Source organism: Haliotis cracherodii, unplaced genomic scaffold, assembly GCF_022045235.1.
Source record: "Haliotis cracherodii isolate W230 unplaced genomic scaffold, xgHalCrac1.p SCAF_17, whole genome shotgun sequence".
In the NCBI taxonomy this organism is placed as follows: Eukaryota; Metazoa; Mollusca; class Gastropoda; order Lepetellida; family Haliotidae; genus Haliotis; species Haliotis cracherodii.
In genome coordinates this window covers 12,063,667-12,088,175 of record NW_027266272.1, presented here as the reverse complement: position 1 = coordinate 12,088,175, position 24,509 = coordinate 12,063,667, and the positions used below count along the sequence as shown (strand labels likewise).

General features: G+C 40.9%; 1 protein-coding gene across 1 annotated transcript; it reads right to left on the bottom strand.

The window, feature by feature from the left end:
- Positions 1 to 228: 228 nt before the first annotated feature.
- Positions 229 to 16,894, bottom strand: LOC139464386 (E3 ubiquitin-protein ligase ZSWIM2-like). Its single transcript, XM_071245914.1, has 12 exons — positions 16,726 to 16,894; positions 14,435 to 14,552; positions 13,644 to 13,863; positions 11,730 to 11,972; positions 10,448 to 10,532; positions 9,173 to 9,300; positions 8,254 to 8,425; positions 7,208 to 7,332; positions 5,860 to 6,084; positions 3,577 to 3,830; positions 1,728 to 1,864; positions 229 to 682 (listed from the first exon to the last, which is right to left on the bottom strand). Exons 1-12 carry the CDS (start codon positions 16,873 to 16,875, stop codon positions 455 to 457), a joined length of 2,085 nt encoding a protein of 694 aa, XP_071102015.1. The 5' UTR covers positions 16,876 to 16,894; the 3' UTR covers positions 229 to 454.
- Between the last annotated feature and the right edge of the window lie 7,615 nt (positions 16,895 to 24,509).

Sequence of the window (24,509 nt, the reverse complement as noted above, 5' to 3'; positions counted from 1 at the left end):
TTCCAACCAATTTTTAATTTGTTTTAGTTCTGTTACAATGTTATTTTAAAACATGTCGGTAAGATAAGTTCATTTTTTTCATTTGAAGCGGAATATAAGGGATTTATTCTGTCTCTTAGAAATCCACGTGCAGCCTGACTTGTTCGTGGCGGGGTATAAGGGATTTATACACACGCTGAGAAATTTAATCCCCTCCAAGGCAGGATACATAACATTTTGTCAAGATCATGTGGACCAATCAGATCACATCATTCTGACATGGATGTATGAGAAGTGGTTTTATGCATCCTGCTAGCCGGAGGTAATAAAAAGGTAATAAAACATAATCTTGTAACCTCTGACAATTATCATGTCTCGACTAACCTAATGACAGCCTACCAGTTTCCTAAAATCGGTAAATCACATTATGGTCAGACTTCCCAGAAATGTGCTGCCATCTTTCACAAGACTTGCTTCAACGAAGGATGTCCCTGAGAGTGAGGCTGTCTATGTGACTGCCCTCCATCACAATATCCACTGTTCTTTGTGCCTGTTCGGACAACTGGGGGGTCCTCTTGGACCTGGTGGACAACGATGTGTTTCTTCTGTACGGGTTTGTCGGTTGGCGTTGGGAGTTTACAGTTGTCTCCCCTTGTGGTGGATTGATACGAGGGTTATTCCCCAGGTACAGACCTTGAAATGCCTTTAACAAAAACATTTCAAACATTTCATCTAAAGTAAACTGTCAATGCCAATCTCATTAAAAACATATATTTCACTCTGATTCGATACATTTCTTGGGATTTAAGGGAGAAGACTCATGACATTGTCGAGGAATTATGATTTGTTTGTTTGTTTGTTATTTAACGTTGCATCAGCAATATTCCAACTGTATGACAGTGGCCCATAAATAATCAAATCTGGACCAGACGATCCAGTGATTTATACCATGAGGAACCTCCATGCCATGGGGGTATGATGACATGCTATTAACCCAGTCACCGAGTCCGACCCACCTCAATCTTCCCGATTCGCCTCAATTATGTTTCTAGGTTTGTCAGCACCATACCCGTGCTCGTGGGTTTCACCGAAGTGGTAAACGTCTGAGACCTGCATCACTCAGGGCTTTCCTCCCACATTAAGCTGACACGCCGTGATATAACTGGAATACTGTTAAAAGGGCCGTTAAACCCAACTCACGCACTCACTCCATCTTCCCGAGGCAAGGGAGTTAACGGAGAATAAAAGGCTGGAATTATGGAGTTATATTTTGGCTGGAAAAATGAGTCTGCATAGTCCAATCAAAATCGTGTCACGAAATCAACATCTGGTTCGTTGGTTTGTTGTTTTACGCTACTCAGCAATATTCCAGCTATATGATGGCGGTCATGCGTACTATCCTTTGATGCAAAACCATTATATTTTCTCAATATATTCAGTTTTCTTTTGGTAAATTCCTTTCTATGAATCATTCAATTGGAGCGAGCAAGTGAGTTGGGTTTGATGCCGCTTTCGACCAGTATTCCAAAGCTGAAGTCATGCAGGTCTCATACGTTTACCACTTTGGTGAAACCCACGAGCATGGATATGGTGCTGACAAACCTAGAAACCTAATCGGGATGAACCAGGATTCGAACTCATAATCATAGGCTTCTGGCATGCCCAAGGGACACAACTCTGCACAGCTTGTGGCACCTAAAATCACTAGTCCACTGTGCCCCCTCATTGTGTTAGAGCAAAATCAATACCTGTATGCTCCGTAGAAGGTTCTGTCGTTCTTGTGAATTGCTCCGCTCTCGACTTGATGATCTGTGTCGGATGGAAGCACCATCTGTTTGGTTCATTGTGCGATGTCGACCACGGCCACGTCTCTCCGCAGAATCAACTACAAAAACAGACATTCAATTAAAAAAACTAAAAAATGACATGATCTTGCTCGTAAAATGAACAGAAATTTGTTTTTTGTGAATGACGTTCGTGAACTGTTGGATAGTTGGCATTATGTCGAAGACAAAGTAGATCCACAAGGACATATAGGGCACTTGACTTATGAACAAATAATTTTATGACACTTCAACCTTATCTTGGTACAAACATCTATTGTGAGTTATTGAAAGATTTGTACAAAAGGAAACAAAAGTATTATTGCAACGTTGATAAGTCAACAATGTTGAGTTCAAACAGAGGTGCCTAAAACAAACTGGGATCTTCTTGTTGTCATTGTATTCACACAAATTCTTGAGGCCAGTGGTTCTTGAGGCTAAGATTTTTTTTAAAATTTTAAAGTTATATTTTTTAAAAGTTTAAAAGAAAACACCTCACAATAATATCACACTGATTTAAACAAGATAAGCAGCGTTAGAAACTAGCTTCTGGTGAAATTTGACACCTTCTTTCTGAATGCCTATGACAAGATTTTCCCTTTAGGAATTGTTTAAATTTAAATTGTTTAATTCACCGGCCATTTAATAACAAATAATATCATTTTAGAATTACATGGAAAACATTATTTCTGTTATAATAACGATCTGTTAACGTGATGAAAGGTCTATCTGCTCAAGCGTTGTAACATTTGGATTGAGACTATATCTGTATATCCCATATTTGGTTATCACGTGACCTCACGGAAAAAGATTTTTTTTAAAACTAAAGATTTCTTAAAAACAAGACAGCTAATATAGTCACAAATACTAAAATATCATTGATAGCAATGGTTATTTGAATACTTTTTTCATCTGTTCTTAATTATTGACCATAAAAAAATGTGATTGCTAAAAGCGGCGTAAAACCATACTCACTCACTCACAGAATTCCGTACCAGTTCATTCATGGCCACCATGCCCACCCTATTTAGAAACTCATTAATACCGGTAGCTATATATTTTTGCAGATTTTATTGTTTTCAGTAGCTAGTCGTATATTGAATCTTGATTGACCACCATTTTGTTTTCTGTGACGATCAAATCGTCACAGAAAACAAAATGGTGGTCAATCAAGATTCAATATACGACTAGCTACTGAAAACAATAAAATCTGCAAAAATATATAGCTACCGGTATTAATGAGTTTCTAAATAGGGTGGGCATGGTGGCCATGAATGAACTGGTACGGAATTCTGTGAGTGAGTGAGTATGGTTTTACGCCGCTTTTAGCAATATTCCAGCAATATCACGGCGGGGGACACCAGAAATGGGCTTCACACATTGTACCCATGTCGGGAATCGAACCCGGGTCGTCGGCGTGACGAGCGAACGCTTTAACCACTAGGCTACCCGACCGCCCCCGGAATTCTGTGAGCACATTATAGAGACACCATAGCTGGGGTCATTCATACAAAGTTTCATAATCCATATGCCTTGTAGCTCCAGAGGATCAGAAATAAAAATATAACAAAAAACATCATATGTTATTTCTAAAACCAGATGCATACTACATTCAAAAATCGGATCCGAAGTCTGTGAGCAGAGTTTCAAGACACTATAGCTGGTAGCTCTAAGGCCTTGTAGCTTAAGAAGTTATCAAAACTGCAAAGTTTATGATGGTGTAGAACAAAAGGTCACTTGGCTTTCAGTCCGTGACCCCAGGGGCTAAGCCTACCTCCTGCTCCCCTGGCGTGCGTCTGTGACCCTGTGGGTGGTTTCCGCTCCACCACCGGTGGGGCACTGTTACTCCCTGCTGCCCTCAGTACATCCCCCAGGTCAATCTGTGCAGCAGGTAGTGGCGTCGTCCCTGCCTCCCCGGCCTGCATGTAAGCCAGCTGGTGCGCGAGCTCGTTCCGATGCTGCATGGCTCGCTGCAGAAGTCGTGAGCCCGGCAACATGTTCTCCATATCAAGGTGGTGGGAGGCAAGTCTGAAGGAGAAGGGAGTGTTTTTCACACTGCAGTCAGCGAAGGCGTAAATGCTGCCATAAGCATGATAGGCCACAGTCAGCACATCTTCCTGAGGCAAGGGAGTTAACTGAATGTAAAAGTCCAGTTACCACCCTTGCTGAAACTAGGCTGGAATTATGGAGAAATATTTTGGCTGGACTAACAAGTCTAACTATGCATAGTCCAATCAAAATCAAGTAACAAAATCGACATTTGGTTCGTAACCTGCTGTGCAGATTTCGGTCAACTAGAGGATTTGTCACAAACTTAGCATCAACAGATACTTTCCAAATCTTTTCATGTTTTTGATTAAAGTGCTCATGTGATTTGATACACTTCTCAACATGCTCAAAGTAAGACCTGTTTTATAAGAATATAGATCTTGATTATTGATCAGATCGTCTTTAATGGGCAATGCCATTTTCTTTGATGCAAATGCAAATGATATGAGAGGTGGAATCTGATTGGTCAATAGGAGAGACAAGGAAGGGACGAAACTCATAATAGCCACTGGGGGTGCCATGATCGAGCCCAGAAATTCCAGCCTAGTTCAGCAGGGGTGGAAACTGGACTTTTACAGAGATGCAGTCAGCAATATTGTGACTATATCACTGTGGAGTGTAAATAATCGACTCTGGACCAGACAATCAAGTGATTGATGTCATGAGCATCGAAGTACGCAATTTGGATATGATGACATGTATCAACCAAGTCAGCAAGCCTGACCTGCCGATCCCGTTAGTTGCCTCTTACGACAAGCAAAGTTACCTCTTACAACAACAGTGGAAGACCTATTCTAACCTGGATCTTCACAGGTCAGCGAAATTAGTGGTTGATAGCATCAGGTATTTGATTACAAGCAATCAGCCAACACATTTCACCAACCAGGTAGCTGATAATATATTATTGTCACTCGATATCTGATCATGCTGATAGACAGCTTGTCACAGAACAAATTTATCAATTTCAGTAAAATGTAGAAACAAAGACAAAATACAGTCAAGTCTCGTTAATCTGACACTCATTAATCCGACAATCTGCTTTATCTGACACTAATCCTGGACACCGATCAAATCAGTGATATTTAGACCCATTAATCCGACAGTCGCGCATTCTGACTCTGACAGACCTAATTTGCAATGAATTACTGAAATCACTCATAAGTCAGACTCGTTAATCTGACACAGTAATCAGCATACTCAGTGGTCATCTGCCCGCGAGTACACCCCTGTATGGCACATGTTCTGATCGGAGACGAGTCTGCTATTAGCTGCACATTACAAAGGCTGCAGAGATACACTGGCTTAACAATAAACAATTATTGCTTTAAATAAACAAAACAGGATTAATCACATGCTAAGTATAACCTCAATCTTATTAAAATCAGATACAAGTTCTCGCTACCACTAAGGATATCCCATTACAGGTCGCATCAGAACGATCTTTCGCAAACAGACCAATGAAATGACTAACAGGAAGTCGACATTAGCCACTAAGAACATGAAGAAAGCAGTATCTTAAGCATTGCAGCACTAGTCTCGAACTGGGGACTTCCATTCCAAACTATGCTTTTAAAAGTATCTTGAATCAGTCATACAACCCGTAACAGTAGTTTTGAGTTAAGCCTTAGAGGTTGCATGATTAGAAAACATTCCGCTAACAATGTAACATGACAATAGGAATATTTCTTTTCCCTTTTTTGATTGTTTGCTGGTGTAGTTCTCCGATTTTCTATCACGAACGTTGATACTACTTAATTTCGTTTATCCGACATAATCATAAGCAACCAACCATGTCGGATTAACGGGACTTGACTGTATGCCAATGAGATGACATTAGGTAATCAGTGGTTCTACATTTTCATCACAAAGATTGTTTGCTGACAATGACATCATCTTCTACATCATTGGTCGGTTAGGTCGCGGGAATGGATTCTGGGGTTAATGTAGGTTGACCGAAACGCCCTTGAAATACAGAGGATGATACAACATCAATGACAATGAACCTCACCTTTCCCCCTCAGTACCCAGCGCTACCCCTGCTAGTTCCATGCTGGATGGAGGGCGGTGTGGCATGGACATGTTTCGCACGGGGCGACGCACCATCCCCCCAGGGTCTTGTCTGCCGGCTGAGCCTTGGCTCAGAGATGCTATACCTACTCCTGGGATCTCCAGAGTTATCCCCCTTGAGGAAGTAGACTCACTAGGCTGTGAGGCATCGGATTGACGTCTGGCTCTGTATTGAACAATTTGAGTGAGTGAGAATGATTTTACAATAGTTTATGATGGTGTGGGTACACCAGAAATAGACTTTGCACAGTGTAGCAATTTGGGATTGAACAATTTGTAGATTCTATGAATGTATTTACTTTGTATTTTGTGTTACCGTATTCGACATAATAAGCGCTCCGCTCTAATAAGCAGACACAACGATATTTGCTAATATATTGGCAAGTGAACAATCCCAATTAGCACCCCTTCGATTGATCAATGTACACAAGACTTATTTATTCGTGTATAATACACACTCGTGTGTTATATGCACCCTTAATAAAGGGCAATTAAATTCTTGAAAAATATATCTGTCGTATATAAACAGTTCAGGCCGTCAGCATAAACCACCAAATTTGTCTTTCAACTCTGTTTTTTCCACCAAAAAAATATTCTTAAAAGAGCCCCCTATTTCTAATTTTGATAGCACCCTGGGCAGTTATTACATTGAATACGGTATTTGCTGTAGCTTTGAATCACATTTTCGTGGTAATGTTGGTCATGTATTAATATGACCTCCATGGTCTATGGACACCAGGGTTAGACTAGTTATGCCACAGCATGTCGTAAGAGACGACTAAATGTATCAGATACAGGGCTGGGACGAGTCCAAATTTAGTACCCATGTATCCACTCCCCTATTACCAGACCCTACCCTGATACCCACTGTGGGTCTCAAAGGTTGGGTACATAATGTCCAATGGGGAATAGCTTGACCGGAGTCCTGGCATAAAGTTTTTAGATACATGTATAAACTGATCTGGTCATGCATACACAGAAGCTTTACCTTTATTCAAACATATAAAAGTAAGAATAAAAACAGTGCCTTGTAGTGAGACCATAAAGTTCGAGATAATTTTGGTCATTAAACAATATCTCCTGTGACTAACCATGGGTCTGGGTAGTCCTGTGGGTACCCAGTTCCTTTTCAGTACCCACCCGACCCAAGTACCCGAGTACCCGAGTACCTTAGTTCTCTGTTACTATAGCAGCAAGCTTCAAGGACCCCAGCATCCATCACATGTTACTCTTTAGCATTCAGTGTCCAACAATATTAATGGTCTCTTACACACAAGAGTGTTACTCACTGCAGAGTCCGTGGCGCTCCGATCTGCTCTGCGAATCCTGTGACAGGGCTCCAGACCTGCAGGCCATCGGCTGGACACGTTGGCCGGGAGTGGAGTAGCCAGTTGTCAATGCAGTCTTTGTGAAACTAGGACACAGAGAACTCGATGCCAAAAACCTTTGAGTCCACTAGCCGACCTTCATTTACAACATTTTCAGCAGACTTATATTTGCAGAGCTTACTAGACCAAAAGATATTTTACTAGACTCTGCTTTCAGACTAGTAGCTCATGTCTGATCTAGTTATTAGTAGTGGGACAATACACTGATGCATCGGTGGATCGCGATTTTTTTATTTCTTAATATAAGCATTGATCACTAAGTAAAAAGTATTGTTTCTTACCTTATATGCATTCTTTAATAAATCTTACGATTTTTTTATTTCTCGATATAAGTATCAATCACAGTTGCACACTAAGTAAAAAGTATCGATTCTTACCATAAATGTATTCTTTAATAAATCTTACACCAAACACTAATTTCTAGTGAAAATGAGCAATGAAAACATAAATATTTTCATACATTGCGCCATACTTGAAACTGCCAACTATAAATCGTTAGTGTGCCAGATATTTGGCCATCCTGTCTATGAAACAGATGGCTTACGCATCACAGATAAGAGCACACGCAACTATCGTGATACGTATTGGATCGTGAGCAAGGTCTCATGATACATATCGGACTGCACTGTTGGTGTATTGTCCCAGCCCTACTAGTTATGTTCATTAGAGTGCAAGCATCAGGGTTATTCTGTGAACATCTGTCTGAACATTAAAATGTGTCGGTTTAGGTCTTTCGGGTTATTTCCAGATATTGTTTGAGTTGGATGTGTACAAAAGTACATGTGATTTTTCTCAAATTGATGCCCTGTTTCGCGATCATTCCCTAGAGTAACCCGTTTTGTATGTAATCTTCAAGATTATTAATCATGTCAATAACCTCATTAAAAAAATATTTACAATTTTTTGAAAAAATGGAAAGATAAATCTTTCTGTATGAGAGAACTTACCTTATGTTTGCAGGGAAGTTTGCGCACATGTTGTCCCACCTCGAAGGAGCGGAGACACACACGACACTGTGATCCGGGAGCCAGAAGTTGACTGCGTTCTCGGACCCGCTCCAGGGGCAGCATATTGACCACTTCCTCCGGGATGTCGCTCGTCATGCTGGTGTGCTGTGTGCTGCGATAACATGTATACAACTTGAAGAAATTCCTCTCTGACACTCAATGAACAGTCTGAATACAACAAAGCCAAAGCCACCTTGAGAATATCTTAGCATTATAGTCAGTGAGTTGGGTTTAAAACCGCTTTCAGCAGTATTCCAGTTATATCTTGGCATGACTGCTTGATATGGGTAAGTGATGACATGAAGTCTTTGACATTTACCACTTTGATGAAACTCACGTGCATGGTGCTGACAAACCTAAAAACATTACTGAGGTGAACCGGTGAATCAAACCCATAATCAAAGGTTCCTGGTGTGCCGAAGGGACGCAACTCAACATGGCGAATTTCAGCACCTTAGACGACTGGGCCACCTGTGCCCCCTCTTCGTATTATTTTCAAATACTGGTTGCACAGTAGGATATTTATGTAAATCACCAGTTCAGATTTCATATTTTGGGGGCATAATTTGAATGGCTGCCTGATGGCTTTCCTGATCACTGATTGATTAACATAAGAGTTAGCACAAGGTATAAATGTTCAAATCTCATCCTGGAGATATAATTTTAAAGAATTTTTATTTATCAAGACGAAAGTTGGAATGGAAAGCAAGGACAGCAGATTCTGGTACAACAAAGGGGCACAACTGTAAACAAGTTAGGGGTACTACTCAAACAGCGAGTTGCGACACTGTAGACAATTAATGGGCTGCTGGATCAATAAGAAAGTGGACCATGTTATTGCCATCATATATATACCGACCTGTCTAGCTGCAGCAGGAGGTCGTAGTCGGAGGCGGACAGCTCTCTGTTCATCATGTCTGTGGCCACTGCTCGAGGGACCGATGCACCAAACATACGCTCGGCTGGACGCCATCGCTGGTTTCTCTTCTGCATCAAGTGAAACATCATACTAAGTTTAATATCATTTGTTATTTTACAGTTGATTATAAAAGTGGACATTTTACCCAAGGGCTGGGATGGGTCCAAATTTACTACCCGGGTACCCAACCCCCTATTACCTGACCCTACCCGGGTACCCGCTGTGGGTCTCAAGATTCAGGTAAAAAATCTCTGATTGGGAATTGTTTTACTGAACTATTTAGATAAACGTATAGAACAATCTGATCATGCATAGTCTGAAGTTGACTGAAGATTTATATTTTCTTATAAAAGCCAGAAGAAATGTGTGTATAGTCAGAAGGAAATGTAAACATTAGTGACTTGTAGTGTAACCATGGAGTTTTATTTTTGTTGTTAAACACAATATCCTGTGGGTCAGACTATGATGGACTACTTTCCTGATTGTCATTAATTGATAAGTTTCTTGTGCTTCAGGCAAATTCCCTTACGCTTTGGCTTGTTAGATACATTTCGAACAACTCGTAAGGTAAATGGTATCTGACAGACCCACGCGTAGTTATCTCTATGTATGTAATTGATTGGACCAGACAAGCCAGTGGTCAAAATCAAATGATCAGGAGTCAAGAACACAATAAGCCAGGTCACACATTGCAACCATCTGATCACTTTCTTTGTCACTCTAAGTTTGTTTGTTTGTTTGTTGTTTAACGCCGCACTCAGCAATATTCCAGCTGTATGACGCTTGTATGTAAATAATCGAGTCTGGACCAGACAGTCATGGACATCATGAGCATCCATCCACCCAATTGGGATCGATGACATGCATCAACCAAATCAGCGAACCTGACCACCCGATAATGTTAGTCGCCTTTTGCGACAAGCATGGGTTGCTGAAGACATATTCGAACCCGGATCTTCACAAGTTAACTATACCATATACTTCCAGTGATTTAGGACATGTTGATGTTGGTTTTGAACTAATGAAAGGACATTCAGATTCTACTATACCAATACTAAATCTTAAATCATCTTTAGAACATTTTGGATGACAATCAGTCAGAGTCAGAGTACCCCGATCTGAATCAGTCCTTGCATTACATACTAGTCTCGCCATATACAATCATCCTTCATGTCACATAGATGGCTTGAACAATTGATATTAAAGAATACTCACATGTCTGTATTCAAAGGAATGCTGTGTGTGTGTCGGAGTGTTGAAGCAGGACTGACATAGATAATACTCGGTACAATGTGTGCACCTGTAGATTGAAAATAGGAAAATTCAATATCAATTGAGTCAATACCTGTCAATTTCATAATGTTTGATTTGGTATGTTTGTTGTTTAACACTGCACTCAGCAACATTCCAGCCATATGACGGCGGTCTGTAAATAATCGAGTCTGGACAAGATAATCCTGAGCCTACCATGAGCATCTATCTAGGTAATTGGTGTGAGGTGAGGTGAAATGGGGTTTAACGTCGCGTCCAAGATTATTGCACTTATATAGCGACGTGCATGCACGTGTGTGTGTGGCTGCTTGTACTAGTCTGGACTGATGCCGATTTATAGTGCTAGCTCTCTGAGATACCATGCCGAGTTTAACATGAATACCCCACTCAGACACAGTATACTTACTCCGAGCCGACCAGTCCTTGGCGGAGGCGGTCCTAGGTAATTGGGATATGATGACGTGCATCAACCAAGTCAGCGAGCCTGACCACATGGTCCTGTTAGTCATCTCTTACAAAAAACATAGTCACCTTTTACAGCAAGCATGGGTTGCTGAAGACCTATTCTAACCCGGTTCGAATCAATTCAATACCTGTGATTTTCGTTATGCAACTATGCACATAAATACCAAATAATAAAGACACAAAAGCTGCAAATTAAACTGACAACATGATCTCAAGATAATAATATACAGGATCCCACGACATGCACAAGGTCCTCTTTGTCAGTACAGGAGGGCAGGCTTGATTTAAGGAACTGGATTTACCTTGCATCATGTGCATGTTGACATAAAAACAAAGTTGCACCAAAGAAAACCATGTCACACCCTGGTCTCATAAAAATACCAAAGTTGAAACAGGCTGGTCTGCTGCCAGTTTCACATAAAATAAGTCTTGTGTACATTGATCAATCGGAAGGTCTCCTAATTTGGATTGTTCACTGGCCAATATGTCAGCAAATATCGCTGTGGTGCTTATTAGAGCGGGGCGCTTATTACTTCGAATACGGTAACACAGGGATTAGTGGTATAGTATGGTAAATAAACTTTAGAGGTACTGAGTGTGTTCAAAGATTGATTTTGTGTGCGGACAAGGTTAGTCAGAAATCTTTTGACATGCACTTGGTGCATGTAGACATAAATAATGGGTTGCATTTTTTAATAATAGGTAGAACAGATGCATGTTATCTGGCTAGAGGACAAGAGGGCCCTCTCCTGTATCTCACCTGTAGCACTTGCCCTCAATGGGAGCAATATGGCAGCTCCGGCAGCAGGTTCCAATATGTCTGTCCATCCTCCCTGCCGCTGCCTGCTTGTCCGAGGCATTCCGCATCTCCAGCTTCAGGAGATTGAAGGGTCCGAAGTCCTCCCGACACATGGGGCACTTAATGTTCTTGTCCCCGACACCCTGCTGATGCTCCGCCCAAATCTTCATACACTTGATGTGGACACTGTTCCCGCAGCCGAATCTGCAGAATAACGAGTGAGTGAGTGAGTGTTTATGCCGCACTTAGAAACATTCCAGAAATATCATAGCAGGGCACACCAGATATGAGCTTCACACAGTGTGGGGATTCGAACCCGGGCTTTAATGCTTTAACCAATAGGCTACCCCGCCCATGCAGAATAACGATATGATGAATAAACGGCTAGAAGGTCAAACTTTGCTTACACTCAGCTGACATTTATGTACATAACACCAACAGCAGGTAGTTGGGTGGAATCTGGATGAATCTCATTGAAATCTTAGTTCTCGCTGCCGCTAAACAAAGATCTGAGGACATCCCATTACGAGTCAAGCCAGACCGACCTTTCGCGAACTCTGACCGACCAATGGAATTACTGAAGTTGACATTAGCCAATCAGAAGGCAGCTTTCTCGTGCTTCACAGCACTAATTTCAAATTGGCGAAACATATTTTGACAAATTCTTGCTTAAAAGTTGGAAACCTGAACAAAAAAACATCATTGAATGGCTAATATATGGTCTAGATTGATAAGATTCAGTCGTTCAGCCCATAACTATCGTTCAGAATATCCGTTTTAAAGTTTTCGAGGCTGCATGATTAGAAATCACATTCCAACTGTCATTTTCATGATCTGGTAAGTGACGCTCTGATTGGTCGGATGAAAGGTCGTTCTGGCGTGAACCCTAATGGGATGTCCTCAGATCTTTGTTTAGCGGTAGAGAGAACTAAGATCTGATTTTAATGAGATTGAATCTGGATGAATCTAGAACTCCAGTAGGTAAATTTGGAAAAAATGTGTTATTTTATTTTAAATAGGTATTTTAAAAAGCCTCATCCTATTATTTCTGTTTGCAATATATCATGTGTATTTCTCAGCTGGTATGGAAGTATTATAGGAACTGTTATCATTTAAATACAATTCAACTCGGCAAAGCCAAAGGTTACTCTCGAAGAGATATCAAGAACAAACTTAGTTTGAAAATGAAATGAAAATACACTGAAAATGTTACAGGACTGAGGCACTTAATACAGTGACGATTGGAATAGCATGTAGAATATCCTGTTAACATTTATTTGCGGTAGGTGACTGGGCATCTTCTCGAAGCCAGGGAGTTAACTGACTATAGAAGTCCAATTTCCACCCTTGCCTAATTAGGCTGGAATTCCGGACTCTGACTGGACTAACGAGTCAATTCATAGTCCAATGAAAATCGAATAACAAACTGAACATCCGGTATGTAAACAACATTGACTTCAACTTGCAGATTTCGTTCAACTGCAGGATTTGCAGAGTGTGTGTACTTTAAACTGGACGTTGACAGATGTTTTTCAAATCTTTTAATGTTTTTAATCAAGGTGCTCAAGCGATTTGTTGTCCTTCGCGGGGTAAAACCTGTCTTATTACAATAGAAAACTTGATTATCGATCATACATCCTAACTGGAGGCTGACGATTTGGGTGAAGCAAATGCAAGTGATATGAGAGGTGGAATCGGATTGGTCAATAGGGGGGACATAGTAATAGCCACCTGTGACCCAGTGATCAAACCATGAAATTCCAGCCTAGGTCCGCAAGGGTGGTAAGTGGACTTTCATAGTCAGTTAAACCCCTTGCCACGGGAAGATGGTGACTGGGAGATGTTTATCAAGAAGTTCCTCCGGAGAAGACTTACTTGCAGAAGGTGACTGGGAGACGTTTATCAAGTAGTTCCTCCTGGCATATAGGACACACATCCTCCTTGTCGATGTCTCTCTGCTGCACTGCAGTCCTCCCATCAGCATCCGCTGTTGCGTTTCTAGTCGTTGGCTTCTTGGCCTGGTTACGTCGAGGGGACATCTGTCCTCGCAGTATCTCGTTGATTTCTCTCTCCACAAGCCCCAGCTGCCAGGTGACTGTGGACATTTTAAACATGTGACAGGGTTAGCAGGGGTAGATACAACAACAGATTGTTGTTTGTTTGTTTTTGTTAAATGCCGCACTCAGCAATATTCCAGCGATATGCTGGCAATCTGTAAATAATCGAGTCTGGACCAGACAATCCAGTCACTGACATCATGAGCATTGATCCACGCAATTTGGATCAATGACATGCATTAACCAAGTCAGCGAGTCTGAAAACCTGATCCCATTAGTCGCCTCTTATGACAAGCATAGTACTTTTTATGACAAGCATGGGTTGCTGAAGACCTATTCTATCCCAGATCTTCACCGGTCAAGACCACTTTGAACATTAATTCAGTTATATCACTGCATGTCAGCCTGATACGGAGGAAAAGCCTGGATGGATGCAGGTCTCAGATGTTCACGACTTCGGTGAAACCCACAAGCATGAATAGTGCTGACAAACCCAGAAACAGAATCAAGGAGAACCAGGATTCAAACCATGATCATAGATTTCTGGCACACCTAAGGGATGCAACTCCGAACAGAAAAATGCAAGCTAATATTGCAATCAGCAAGTACCTGGATTCTCCTTTGGGACCCGGAACTTCTTGAGCAGCAGCCATGATATATGTTTACAAAGATCCTTCTCCTTCCTGAACACAGGACATGTACAACTGTGGGGGTCTCCGAGGAACACCTGCAGGACAGAGTGGCATCAGTGGCGCCATCCAAACATGTATAGGATACATGTCAAAGTGAGATTGACCAATCAGAGAGCAGAACTACCAACCCCATATGAGCCTGTATCATCAGTAAAAATCCAACAAGGTTGATACTAACCTAATATCTCACCTGAGAATTCTGGTACAGAAATTTGTTATTCGATACTGTTTTGTGTTTTAATATCATTAATTGTCTTGTAAAAAAACATTAATTGTTAAAGAAACCACGTTCATGACTTTATTAATAAAAATTATAGAAAAAAAAGCTTACATCGGAGGTCACCGAGTCAAAAACAACGTCATAGAACATAATATTGGATGACGTCACAAACAAGAAACGTGACGCCAATGATGTCACACAGCAATAGAATAGATAGAAGCCCGTCGTTAGGGAAAAGAGAACTGCCATCAAGTTCACATTTAGTGCATTATATATTCCATTGTTAACGTTTATGTTTACATAAAAGCGTTGTATCTGAAACATGTACTGGTCCTGTCATTTATGCTGGTTGTAAGAGTCAAGTTTTCATTTTGACATGGCATGTGCTATATGATTTTCAGCATGATGAAATTGTTATGGTGTCTTCAGTTGCCATATACGGTGTCATATTAGGTTAGCAGAAAAATAGTGGGCAAGGCGTGATGCCTTGTCCAATATTTTTCTGCTAACCTAATATGACATGGTATATGGTAACTTAAGACACCATAACTAATAATATCAACCTTATCAAAGCAGATCTTGCTCTACTTTTATTCAGCATGTTGACTTAGCTAAATGTGCTTGGTCACATCTTCATTCAAACCAATAAAGGTCAGAAGGAATGGGTGCATAGTCAGAAAGAAATGCAAACATTAGTGACTTGTAGTGTAACCATAGAGTTCTGGATCATTTTTACCTTTAACCTTTATATCACGTGACTAAGCACCGGTCTGGGTAGTACTGTGGGTACCCGGGTCCTACTCAGGACCCACCCGACCTGAGTACCCAAGTTACCCGTCCAAGCCCTTGTGGTGATATTTTTTCATTGGAAGATAACACTCTATACTAGACTTGCTTATTATTCGAAGTGTAAAATGATCTCCATCCTTGCCTCCTGTGGTCTGACTTCTAAGGGGGATGCAAATAGTGTTTGTGGGTCAGTGAGTCGACTTGATATGGGGACTAGGGGTGGGTGCAGTGGTGCTATGATGAATGATTTAATTTAATTAACAGAACAGAATAAGGAAATCTTATTCAAATCAGACCTCAGTTCTCGCTACCGCTAAACAAAGATCTGAGGGTATCCCATTAGGGGTCATGTCAGAACGACCTTTCATCTGACCAATCAGAGCATCGCTTACTAGATTATGAAAGTGACAGTCGGAATGTGATTTCTAATCATGCAACCTCAAAAACTTTAACTCTGAACGATAGTTACAGGTTTAACGACTGAATCCATACAATCTATACCATCTATTAGCCATTCCAGAATGTTCTTTAGTTCTGGTTTCAAATTTGTAATCGAGAATTTGCCAAAATATGTTTCGAAGCATGGTCACCAATTTGAAAATAGTGCCGTATAGCATGAGAAAGCTGCCTTCTGATTGGTCATTCCATTGGTCAGTCAAAGTTCGTAATGGGATGTCCTCAGATCTTTGTTTAGCTGTAGCGAGAACTAAGATCTTATTTTAATGAGATTGAGACTAAGGCAAATCTATGCAGCATGGGTGTATACATGTATCACATTTATGCTGTACCTGATCGAGTTACCACATATTCTGCACCTGGTATATAACTTGCATGCTGTGTTGTATGTGTTGAAATCAATATCTAATAAGCGCCCGCAGTGATATTTGCTAATTATATTGGGTAGTGAACAATCTCAATTAGCACCCCTTCCGATTGATCAATGTAAGACTTATTTATTTGTGTATAATACACACTCATGTGTTATGTGCATCCTTTATTATGGGCAAATAAATCCTGGAAAACTATATCTGTCGTATATAAACATTTCAGGCTGTCAGCATAAACTGGTTTTTTTTCCACAAAAATATTATTTTAATAGAGACCCCTATTTCTTATTTTGAGAGTGCCCTGGGCGCTTATTATGTCGAATACGGTGGGTTGCACTTTGAACAAAACGCCTTCATATACACACAACGTACCTTGAAGTTCTTGCTTTCTCCTTCTTCTTTTAATAGAAATCCTGTAGGTCCTGTCTCTCGTAAGATGTAGATAGTCGCATTTTGAGCTTCGGCCTGGTGCCAGCAACAGGCATCGGTCACCGTCCGGCGCCATGGTACACTTCGTGACATCCTAAAATACTAGCCTCCGTCTCATCTGCAATCACAGAATTGAAAAAACTAGCACAATCTCTAAACATGCTTCAGAGGGAGGGTGTCGCCTGTAGGGTTAAAACAGCTCTGTGATCAGTATTTCCATTACATCAGTCTGCAGCTCTAACCACTTGTCCGAAGCCTGAGTCCAGTAAAATTCTGTTTGGTCTAGTAAGCTCAGCTAGAGGGGTGTGATTTTTTTCTATACAAATATATTATGTTATACACTCTATCATCAAGTTCCTGTGCGTTCTCCCTGCCTTGTCGAACCGCTGATTAGTAAACAAATAACGAACGAAAGATCGACACATCTAAATCGGAAGATTCTAGTGTTGGCTTAAACATACATTGTAGTCCTATTGCTGTACACTCACCTAACGGCTAGATTCTAGGGCGACACACTCGAAACTTTCGTCATTCTGTTTCCTATAGTTTCACACACAATTTTACCCATTTGAAGACTTAAAAAATTAAGGTTATGAAAAATATGGCAAACGTATCATAACAGTTTCATACGTTTGTCCAGTCATCGTGTTACAAAGCAAAATAGAAAATTACACCCCAGGCCTTTCAAAGCATTTCCTATCCTTTTTGACTTGCGGTGTTATGATCGCCGCCATATTGTTTAGAAGTCTCCAAGTACCTTTGACCTTAGAGTTAACTCCCTTGTTGGACATTCGGTGAATCTCGGAAAGATTCGGAATCGTGCAGCTTTCGGAATGTCAATAATCTAACTCACGGTCAGATCTGGAAATCGGTTATGCTGTTTCGTCTTCAAAATACATAAACTCGCCAATCCTGAAACACACAATATTTGCTTCATTGAAATGAGGAGTAGAACATTTTGAATTATTTTTACAACATATCATTTTCAGGGCTTCCAGCAAGTCCAGCGAAGATTATATTTTGGGAGGGGAAAACCTGAAAACAATTTCTCTTGACATTTATATCTGAAACAACGACCCCACCCCAATTCCAACAACCCCCCGCGGATATTTCTACTGTTGTAGGTAATTATAATCGAACAGCTGTTTTCTATCAATTTTGAATTTGTTTTAATTCTTATATAGTATATGAATCATAGTTACTTTTCCTCGTTAGTATATGGTTAGAAATACATATAAAAAAACACAAGATTTTTATTTAAAGACACATTGAATAAATACATACACCATATCAACTTAGCTTGGCGAGTTAAGCTTGCCTCGGAACGACCTTCAGGTTAACCTCAGTGAAGGTTGTTATGACAACGAGGACGTCAACCTTAAAATGGTCGAAGGTTAAAATCTTACGCCTTACGAATATACGTCCTGTCCGAGCGCACAGGGGCTTGTATCGCAAAAATATAGTATACCGACACTAGGTGTGCCCATATATCTTGTAGCTGCGATTGTTTTGCCTTACAAGCCCCGTGTCCGAGCGTACGTTACTGTTTCTAGTTATCGAGCATTACTATAGCATGTGTACCGAATCTATACTGCTACCATTCTTTTGTTGAACATCGTTGTGAAACTAGATGAAATATAGTCATATGAAATGTCTTCTTAATAATCTATAAAAACCAATGACTAATAAGTTTGAACAGATATACTTCAAGGTTGACAAAGGTTTGTTTGGTCACTATTCAGTGTATGCGACAGTGCCTCCGACTCCAAGAAGTTTGGAAACTACATATGGTAACGTAACAAGATGCTCCTGGAGATCGTATTGATCCTGTTAGTGTCTGCTATGAAGTCTTGTAACTGCTATTGCAACCATGTCCTGAGTCCTTCAGTTTTTGATCAGAGGCCTAATAATATCTAATCGCCACGGCAATGATATCTCCACGCTGAGCGGATTGCGTTTGTGACTTGACCTGGACCTGTTCATCTGTCTTCTGCCATTCGGTTACCGGAAAATGTCAGCTGTACAGAGGAGTGAGTGAGTGAATCGAGTGTAACGCCGCTTTGAACAGTATTCCAGTTATATCACGGCTTGTCAGCCTAATGTTGGAGGAAAGCCCGAAGTGATGCAGGTCGCAGACGTTTACCACTTCAGTGAAACCCACGAGCACGGGTATGGTGTTGACAAACCTAGAAACATAATCATAGCGAATCGCGGCACCCCCTCCCCCCCCCCCCCCCCTCATGATACAGTCGAAATCTGACATGTTTCTATATTTGTCATAAGAGGCGACTAACGGGATCAGGTGATCAGGCTTGCTGACTTGGTTGATGCATGATCCCAATAGCGTAGATCGATGCCCATGATGTCCATCACTGGATTATCTGGTCCAGACTTGATTAGTTACAGACCGCCGTCATATAGCTGTAATATTGCTGAGTCGGACGTTAGGAAGGTTCCCAACAGCTTCTGCTGGTCGTACAAGCCGGCTAAATGAATCCGGTTATCAGGCTCGGCGACCTGGTTGATTGCGTGTCATCGTAACCCGACGGCGTGGGATGATGCTCATTACATCAATCACTGGTTTACCTGATCCAGACTCGATTGTTTAAAAGCCGTCGTCATAAAGCTGTAGTATTGCAGAATAGGCATCAAACAGCAAAGCTTAGCATACTTGTGGATATTTATGAACTCGTTAATCTTGAAGTAGGAAAAAGAAAAGAATTTGCATCTTGGAACTAGACTTGAACAAGGGTAATGTGTCTCCTGGCCATGACAAAGGAGGTTGAACAAAATCCCATCACACACAGACCCGTGAAGATCCGGGGTAGATTAGGTCATCAGCAACCCATGCTTGCCGTAAAATGTGACTATGCTTGTCGTAAAAGGCGACTAACGGGATCGGGTGGTCAGGCTCGCTGACTTGGTTGATGCATGTCATCGATCCCAATAGCGTGGATCGATGCTCATGATATTAATCACTGGATTGTCTGGTCCAGACTCGATTATTTACAGACCGCCGTCATATAGCTGGAATATTGCTGAGTGCGGCGTTAAACAACAAACCAACCAACCAAATCATCACACACAACACAACAGATACACAGTTTGTAACAACCTTTATTTAATTGTTAGTAACGGGTAATCGCACGTGACCACTCGCCCTTTTCCGTAACCAGAATGAAGACGTTAAACGCGACAAACCAGTCGACATGGGTGTATGATTATGTGAACTTTGGAAAAATGACTCTCCCTTAAATATGTTTTGTAGATGGGCATAGTTACAGTCACAGCTGTTCGCCAGACTAAAGGGCGGTGGGGTAGCCCAGTGGTAAAAGCGTTCGTTCGTCTCGCCGAAGATCCGTGTTCTATTCCCTACATGGATAAATCGTGTGAAGACAATCCCCGGATTGTCTGGTCCAGAAAGGATTATTTACAGACCGCATTATACAGCTGGAATATTGCAGAGTGTGGCTTTAGACAACTAGCAACAAATTATGGAACAGTTCAAATAACAGAAAATATTCACTCAGTGTCCAGTTTGGCCAACTATTCCCGTATGTTTTATGAGGTAAAAGGCATCTCACAAACCATATAAAGTTCAAACAATTTCAACATTCAAAATGGCGGCTTCGCGGAAATGATAGCTTCGACACTGTCGTCGTCTTTTTAATAAATCAAGCGAGATAGAATACATAGATCATGCCCTTCACAGCATAAACACGGTCTGAGGTGCTTTTTTACCAAATAAATTGTTGTTTTAGGGTGAGTGAGTGAGTATGGTTTTACGCCGCTTTTAGCAATATTCAAGCAATATCACGACGGGGTACAATAGAAATAGGCTTCACACATTGTACCCATGTCGGGAATCGAACCCGGTTCTTCGGCGTGACGAGCTAACGCTTTAACCACTAGGCTACCCGACCGCCCTGTTGTTTTAGGACATGTCAGTAGAAACTCGTCCTGTCCGCTCCTGGACTTTGCAACTGATGTGGGTTTCACTGAGCAATGACTAAACGTACCATGAGTACACGGAACGGCATTCAGCATAGGTAACTGCTGTAGGGTCCCTTGACACCCCAAAACACAGTTACGACAGGTGCGACAAGTATTCCAATGTTCACCCAATCTCATTAAAATCAGATCTAAGTTCTCGCTGCCGCTAGATCTGAGGACATCCCATTACGGGTCACGTCTGAACGACCTTTCGCGAACTTTGACCGACCACTGAAATTACTAACAAGAATTCGACATCAGCCAATGAGAAAGCAGCTTTCTCGAGCTTTACGGCACTCGTTTCAACATGGCTACTTCCATTTCAGACTACGCTTGAAAAATATGTTGACACAGCTCTCGATTAAAATTTTGAAAACTGAACAAACGAACATTCCGGAATGTCTAATATATGGTTGAGATTGTATGGCAGTGCTTCCAGCGTATTGTGCAACGCCTCCTCCGTTCAAATGTTTATCCCACATTAGCGAGAGATAGACGAAGACTTTGACGGAAACTATCGTTCGGAATACCCCGAGTTAACGTTTTCGAGGTTGCATGATTAGAAAACACATTCTGACAGTCACTTTCATGATCTGGTAAGCTACGCTCTGTTTGGTCGGATGAGAGGTCGTTCTGACATGACCCGTAATGGTATGTCCTCAGATCTTTGTTTAGCGACAGCGAGAACTAAGATCTGATTTCAATGAGATTGATGTTCACTCGAATATATATATTTCACAGATAAATCTATGATCATCGTCACACTCGTTTCGATCATATTTATCTCCTCTGCCAATTTCCAGCAACAAGCAGTCCTGAATATCGCCATCGTTGAACCATGGAATCAGGGAATTATCCCTTATCCATCTCCACTGTCCGTCATTAGCGGCTCCCAGGAAATACTTATCATCTGAAAAAAGCAAATACCTCTGACAACAGAACGCCGTGCTTGTTGGTTGTTTGTTGTTTAACGCCGCATACAGCAATGTTCCAGCTCTTAACGGCGGTCTGTAAATCGGGTCTGGACCAGACAATACAGTGATTGACATCATGAGTATCGACCCACGCAATTGGGATACGATGACATGCATAAACGAATCTGTAAAGTAAAGCTTTCAAAAAGTTTCGTGGTAGACATGTGGAGGACATTTCCAAATTTGACGCATCAGTGACAAGATTGTGTCCCATGCAATTCCCTATTTTGTCTTGAAGCATATGTTTCCGAAGAATAGGGAGGTATTCTTTTGATATAAAATCTATTTTATTCCCAGCTGTATCCCACAGACTATACATTTTGCTGAAAATCATGTTCACTACCACCACAATAAATAAATTAGACGTTTGGGTATTTTCCAAAATAACCCCACTATTTATTTTGGGCATATTTCATTTAACAAACACGTTCCACCACCCCTTAAAAATCAAATGGTTGCTCTTTTACGGCTATAGCTGGGGCCTGTTGATAATCCGTCTTGACAAGGCAAACCAGTTGAGTTTAGTTCATTTCACTCACTTTCAAATTCACCGTCATCATCAAAGTCTTCCAGCAGGTACTTCTTCGCGTTTGTATTCAGAGAGATGAGATCTCCCCCCTCTGCCTGACACACCTCCCTCGCCATGGCCCAGACAGCCTCCTCAGGGTGCATCTTGAAGCACGTTCGGGATCCCACGTCAGTCATATAGCCTAGGAAGCCAGGGCATGCTGGATACAGAAAGAAACAAAAAGACGGATTTTTTTTCACGCCACAAGAAAATTCAAAACGTAAACCCCAGAGAATAATCAGTGATGAAGAAGGACTAGATTTCATCAGATATTAATGGAAAGGTTTCTAAAGATGTCTCTATTTCTTGCTGGCGATCTGTTGCCCGATATTAATATTTCTTAGTTGTCTAATAGTAAGAAATTTTAATTTTCTACAACTAGTTTTAAGTTAATAGTGAGATATTGCTAGTTATTATATTGTCCTCTGTGACATCTTTTAAAATATTTGTCAAAATTATACAACTTGTTCAAGACACAACACGGTTGAAATATTGCTGTCGTGACTTTTAATTTAAACTCACTCACTAAACATGTTTATTGTTCATATGGTTTGTTTGTTTGTTGTTTAACGCCGCACTCATCAGTATTCCAGCTATATGACGGCGGTCTAAATAATCGAGTCTGGACCAGACAATCCAGTGATTGACATCATGCGCATCGATCCAAGTAATTTTGATACGATGACATGCATTAACCAAGTCAGCGAGTCTTACGACAAGCATAGTCACCTTTCACGGCTATCATGGGTTGCTGAAGATCTATTCCATCCCGGATCTTCACGGGTTATGTTGTAGGAGTAAGATCATGTACATCAGTAGTAGTAGTAGCTGACCCGTGAAGATCCGGGTTAGAATTGGTCATGCTTGTCGTCAGAGGCCACAACAGGATCGGGTGGTCAGGCTTGCCGACCATACTTATGCATGTCATCGTATCTCCATTGTCATGTCCAGACTCGATTATTTGCAGACCGCCGTCATATAGCTGGGGCATTGCTGAGAGCGGCGTTGAACAACAAACATCCTTAGCTTGCCGAAGGGCAGTATGAAGTTCATCGACTGGGGCCTTATCCCTTGGAGGTGAAAAGAAATGACAGGAATTACATTGTCTGATGTTTCCTAAATTTGTTTTGTACATCACGTGTTTACTGTGCACAGTTGACCAATTGTATGTTGGGAATTTGGGCCGATGGCTACAGCGAGTGAATTCGAAAATACAACAAATGAAAAATGATTTGACATAACTTACCTTCCAGTACAGGACGACCTAAACGTAGGAAAAAGATGAAATACAGATATTGTAATCTAGTTCTTTACACGTTTATCTATTGACTAAACCTTAAAATGGGAACAACATATGATGTGTAGCCTTGATACAAGATCACTATGCGCACACTTAAACATAATAACCAAACATTCTTTGTAAATAATCCCTTTTCACAATTGACGTGTATGAATATTAAATAAGGATATGACCCGACTTCAAACCAAGACGATCATTTAACACGTCAACGCTAAAACCCGCGCCACCCAAATAGACAAGAAACAAAACATCCCAAACAAGAAACAAAAAAACACCCCAAAAAATCAACCCGAAAATGGTATAAAATCAACCAACCAAATACATACTACTTAAAAGAAATTAAAGAACATCCGAATTTTTCATGACAGATTATCGAAAGGTCACATGAAAAAAGTCGGGTGTTATGTAACTTCTTTTGAATACTATACATTGAATACCGCTCATATACCTGGAAAAAGTCGGGTGTTATGTAACTTCTGTTGAATACTATACATTGAATACCGCTCATATACCTGGAAAAAGTCGGGTGTTATGTAACTTCTTTTAAATACTATACATTGAATATCGCTCATATACCTGGAAAAAAGTCGGGTGTTATGTAACTTCTTTTGAATACTATACATTGAATACCGCTCATATACCTGAAAAAAGTCGATTGATATGTAACTTCTTTTGAATACTATACATTGAATATCGCTCATTTTCCTGGAAAACGTCGGGTGTTGTGTAACTTCTTTTGAATACTATACATTGACTACCGCTCATATACCTGGAAAAAGTCGGATGTTATGTAACTTCTTTTGAATACTATACATTGAATACCGCTCATATACCTGGAAAAAGTCGGGTGTTATGTAACTTCTGTTGAATACTATACATTGAATACCGCTCA

What these genes read in the sequence shown, in the direction of transcription:
- LOC139464386 (XM_071245914.1), bottom strand. Translation starts at nt 16,875, where the DNA reads ATGTCACGAAGTGTACCATGGCGCCGGACGGTGACCGATGCCTGTTGC. An exon ending in GAGAAAGCAAGAACTTCAAG is followed by an intron (nt 14,553 to 16,725) that starts GTACGTTGTGTG and finishes TCTGTCCTGCAG; the next exon opens with GTGTTCCTCGGAGACCCCCA. An exon ending in ATTGAGGGCAAGTGCTACAG is followed by an intron (nt 10,533 to 11,729) that starts GTGAGATACAGG and finishes TTCAATCTACAG; the next exon opens with GTGCACACATTGTACCGAGT.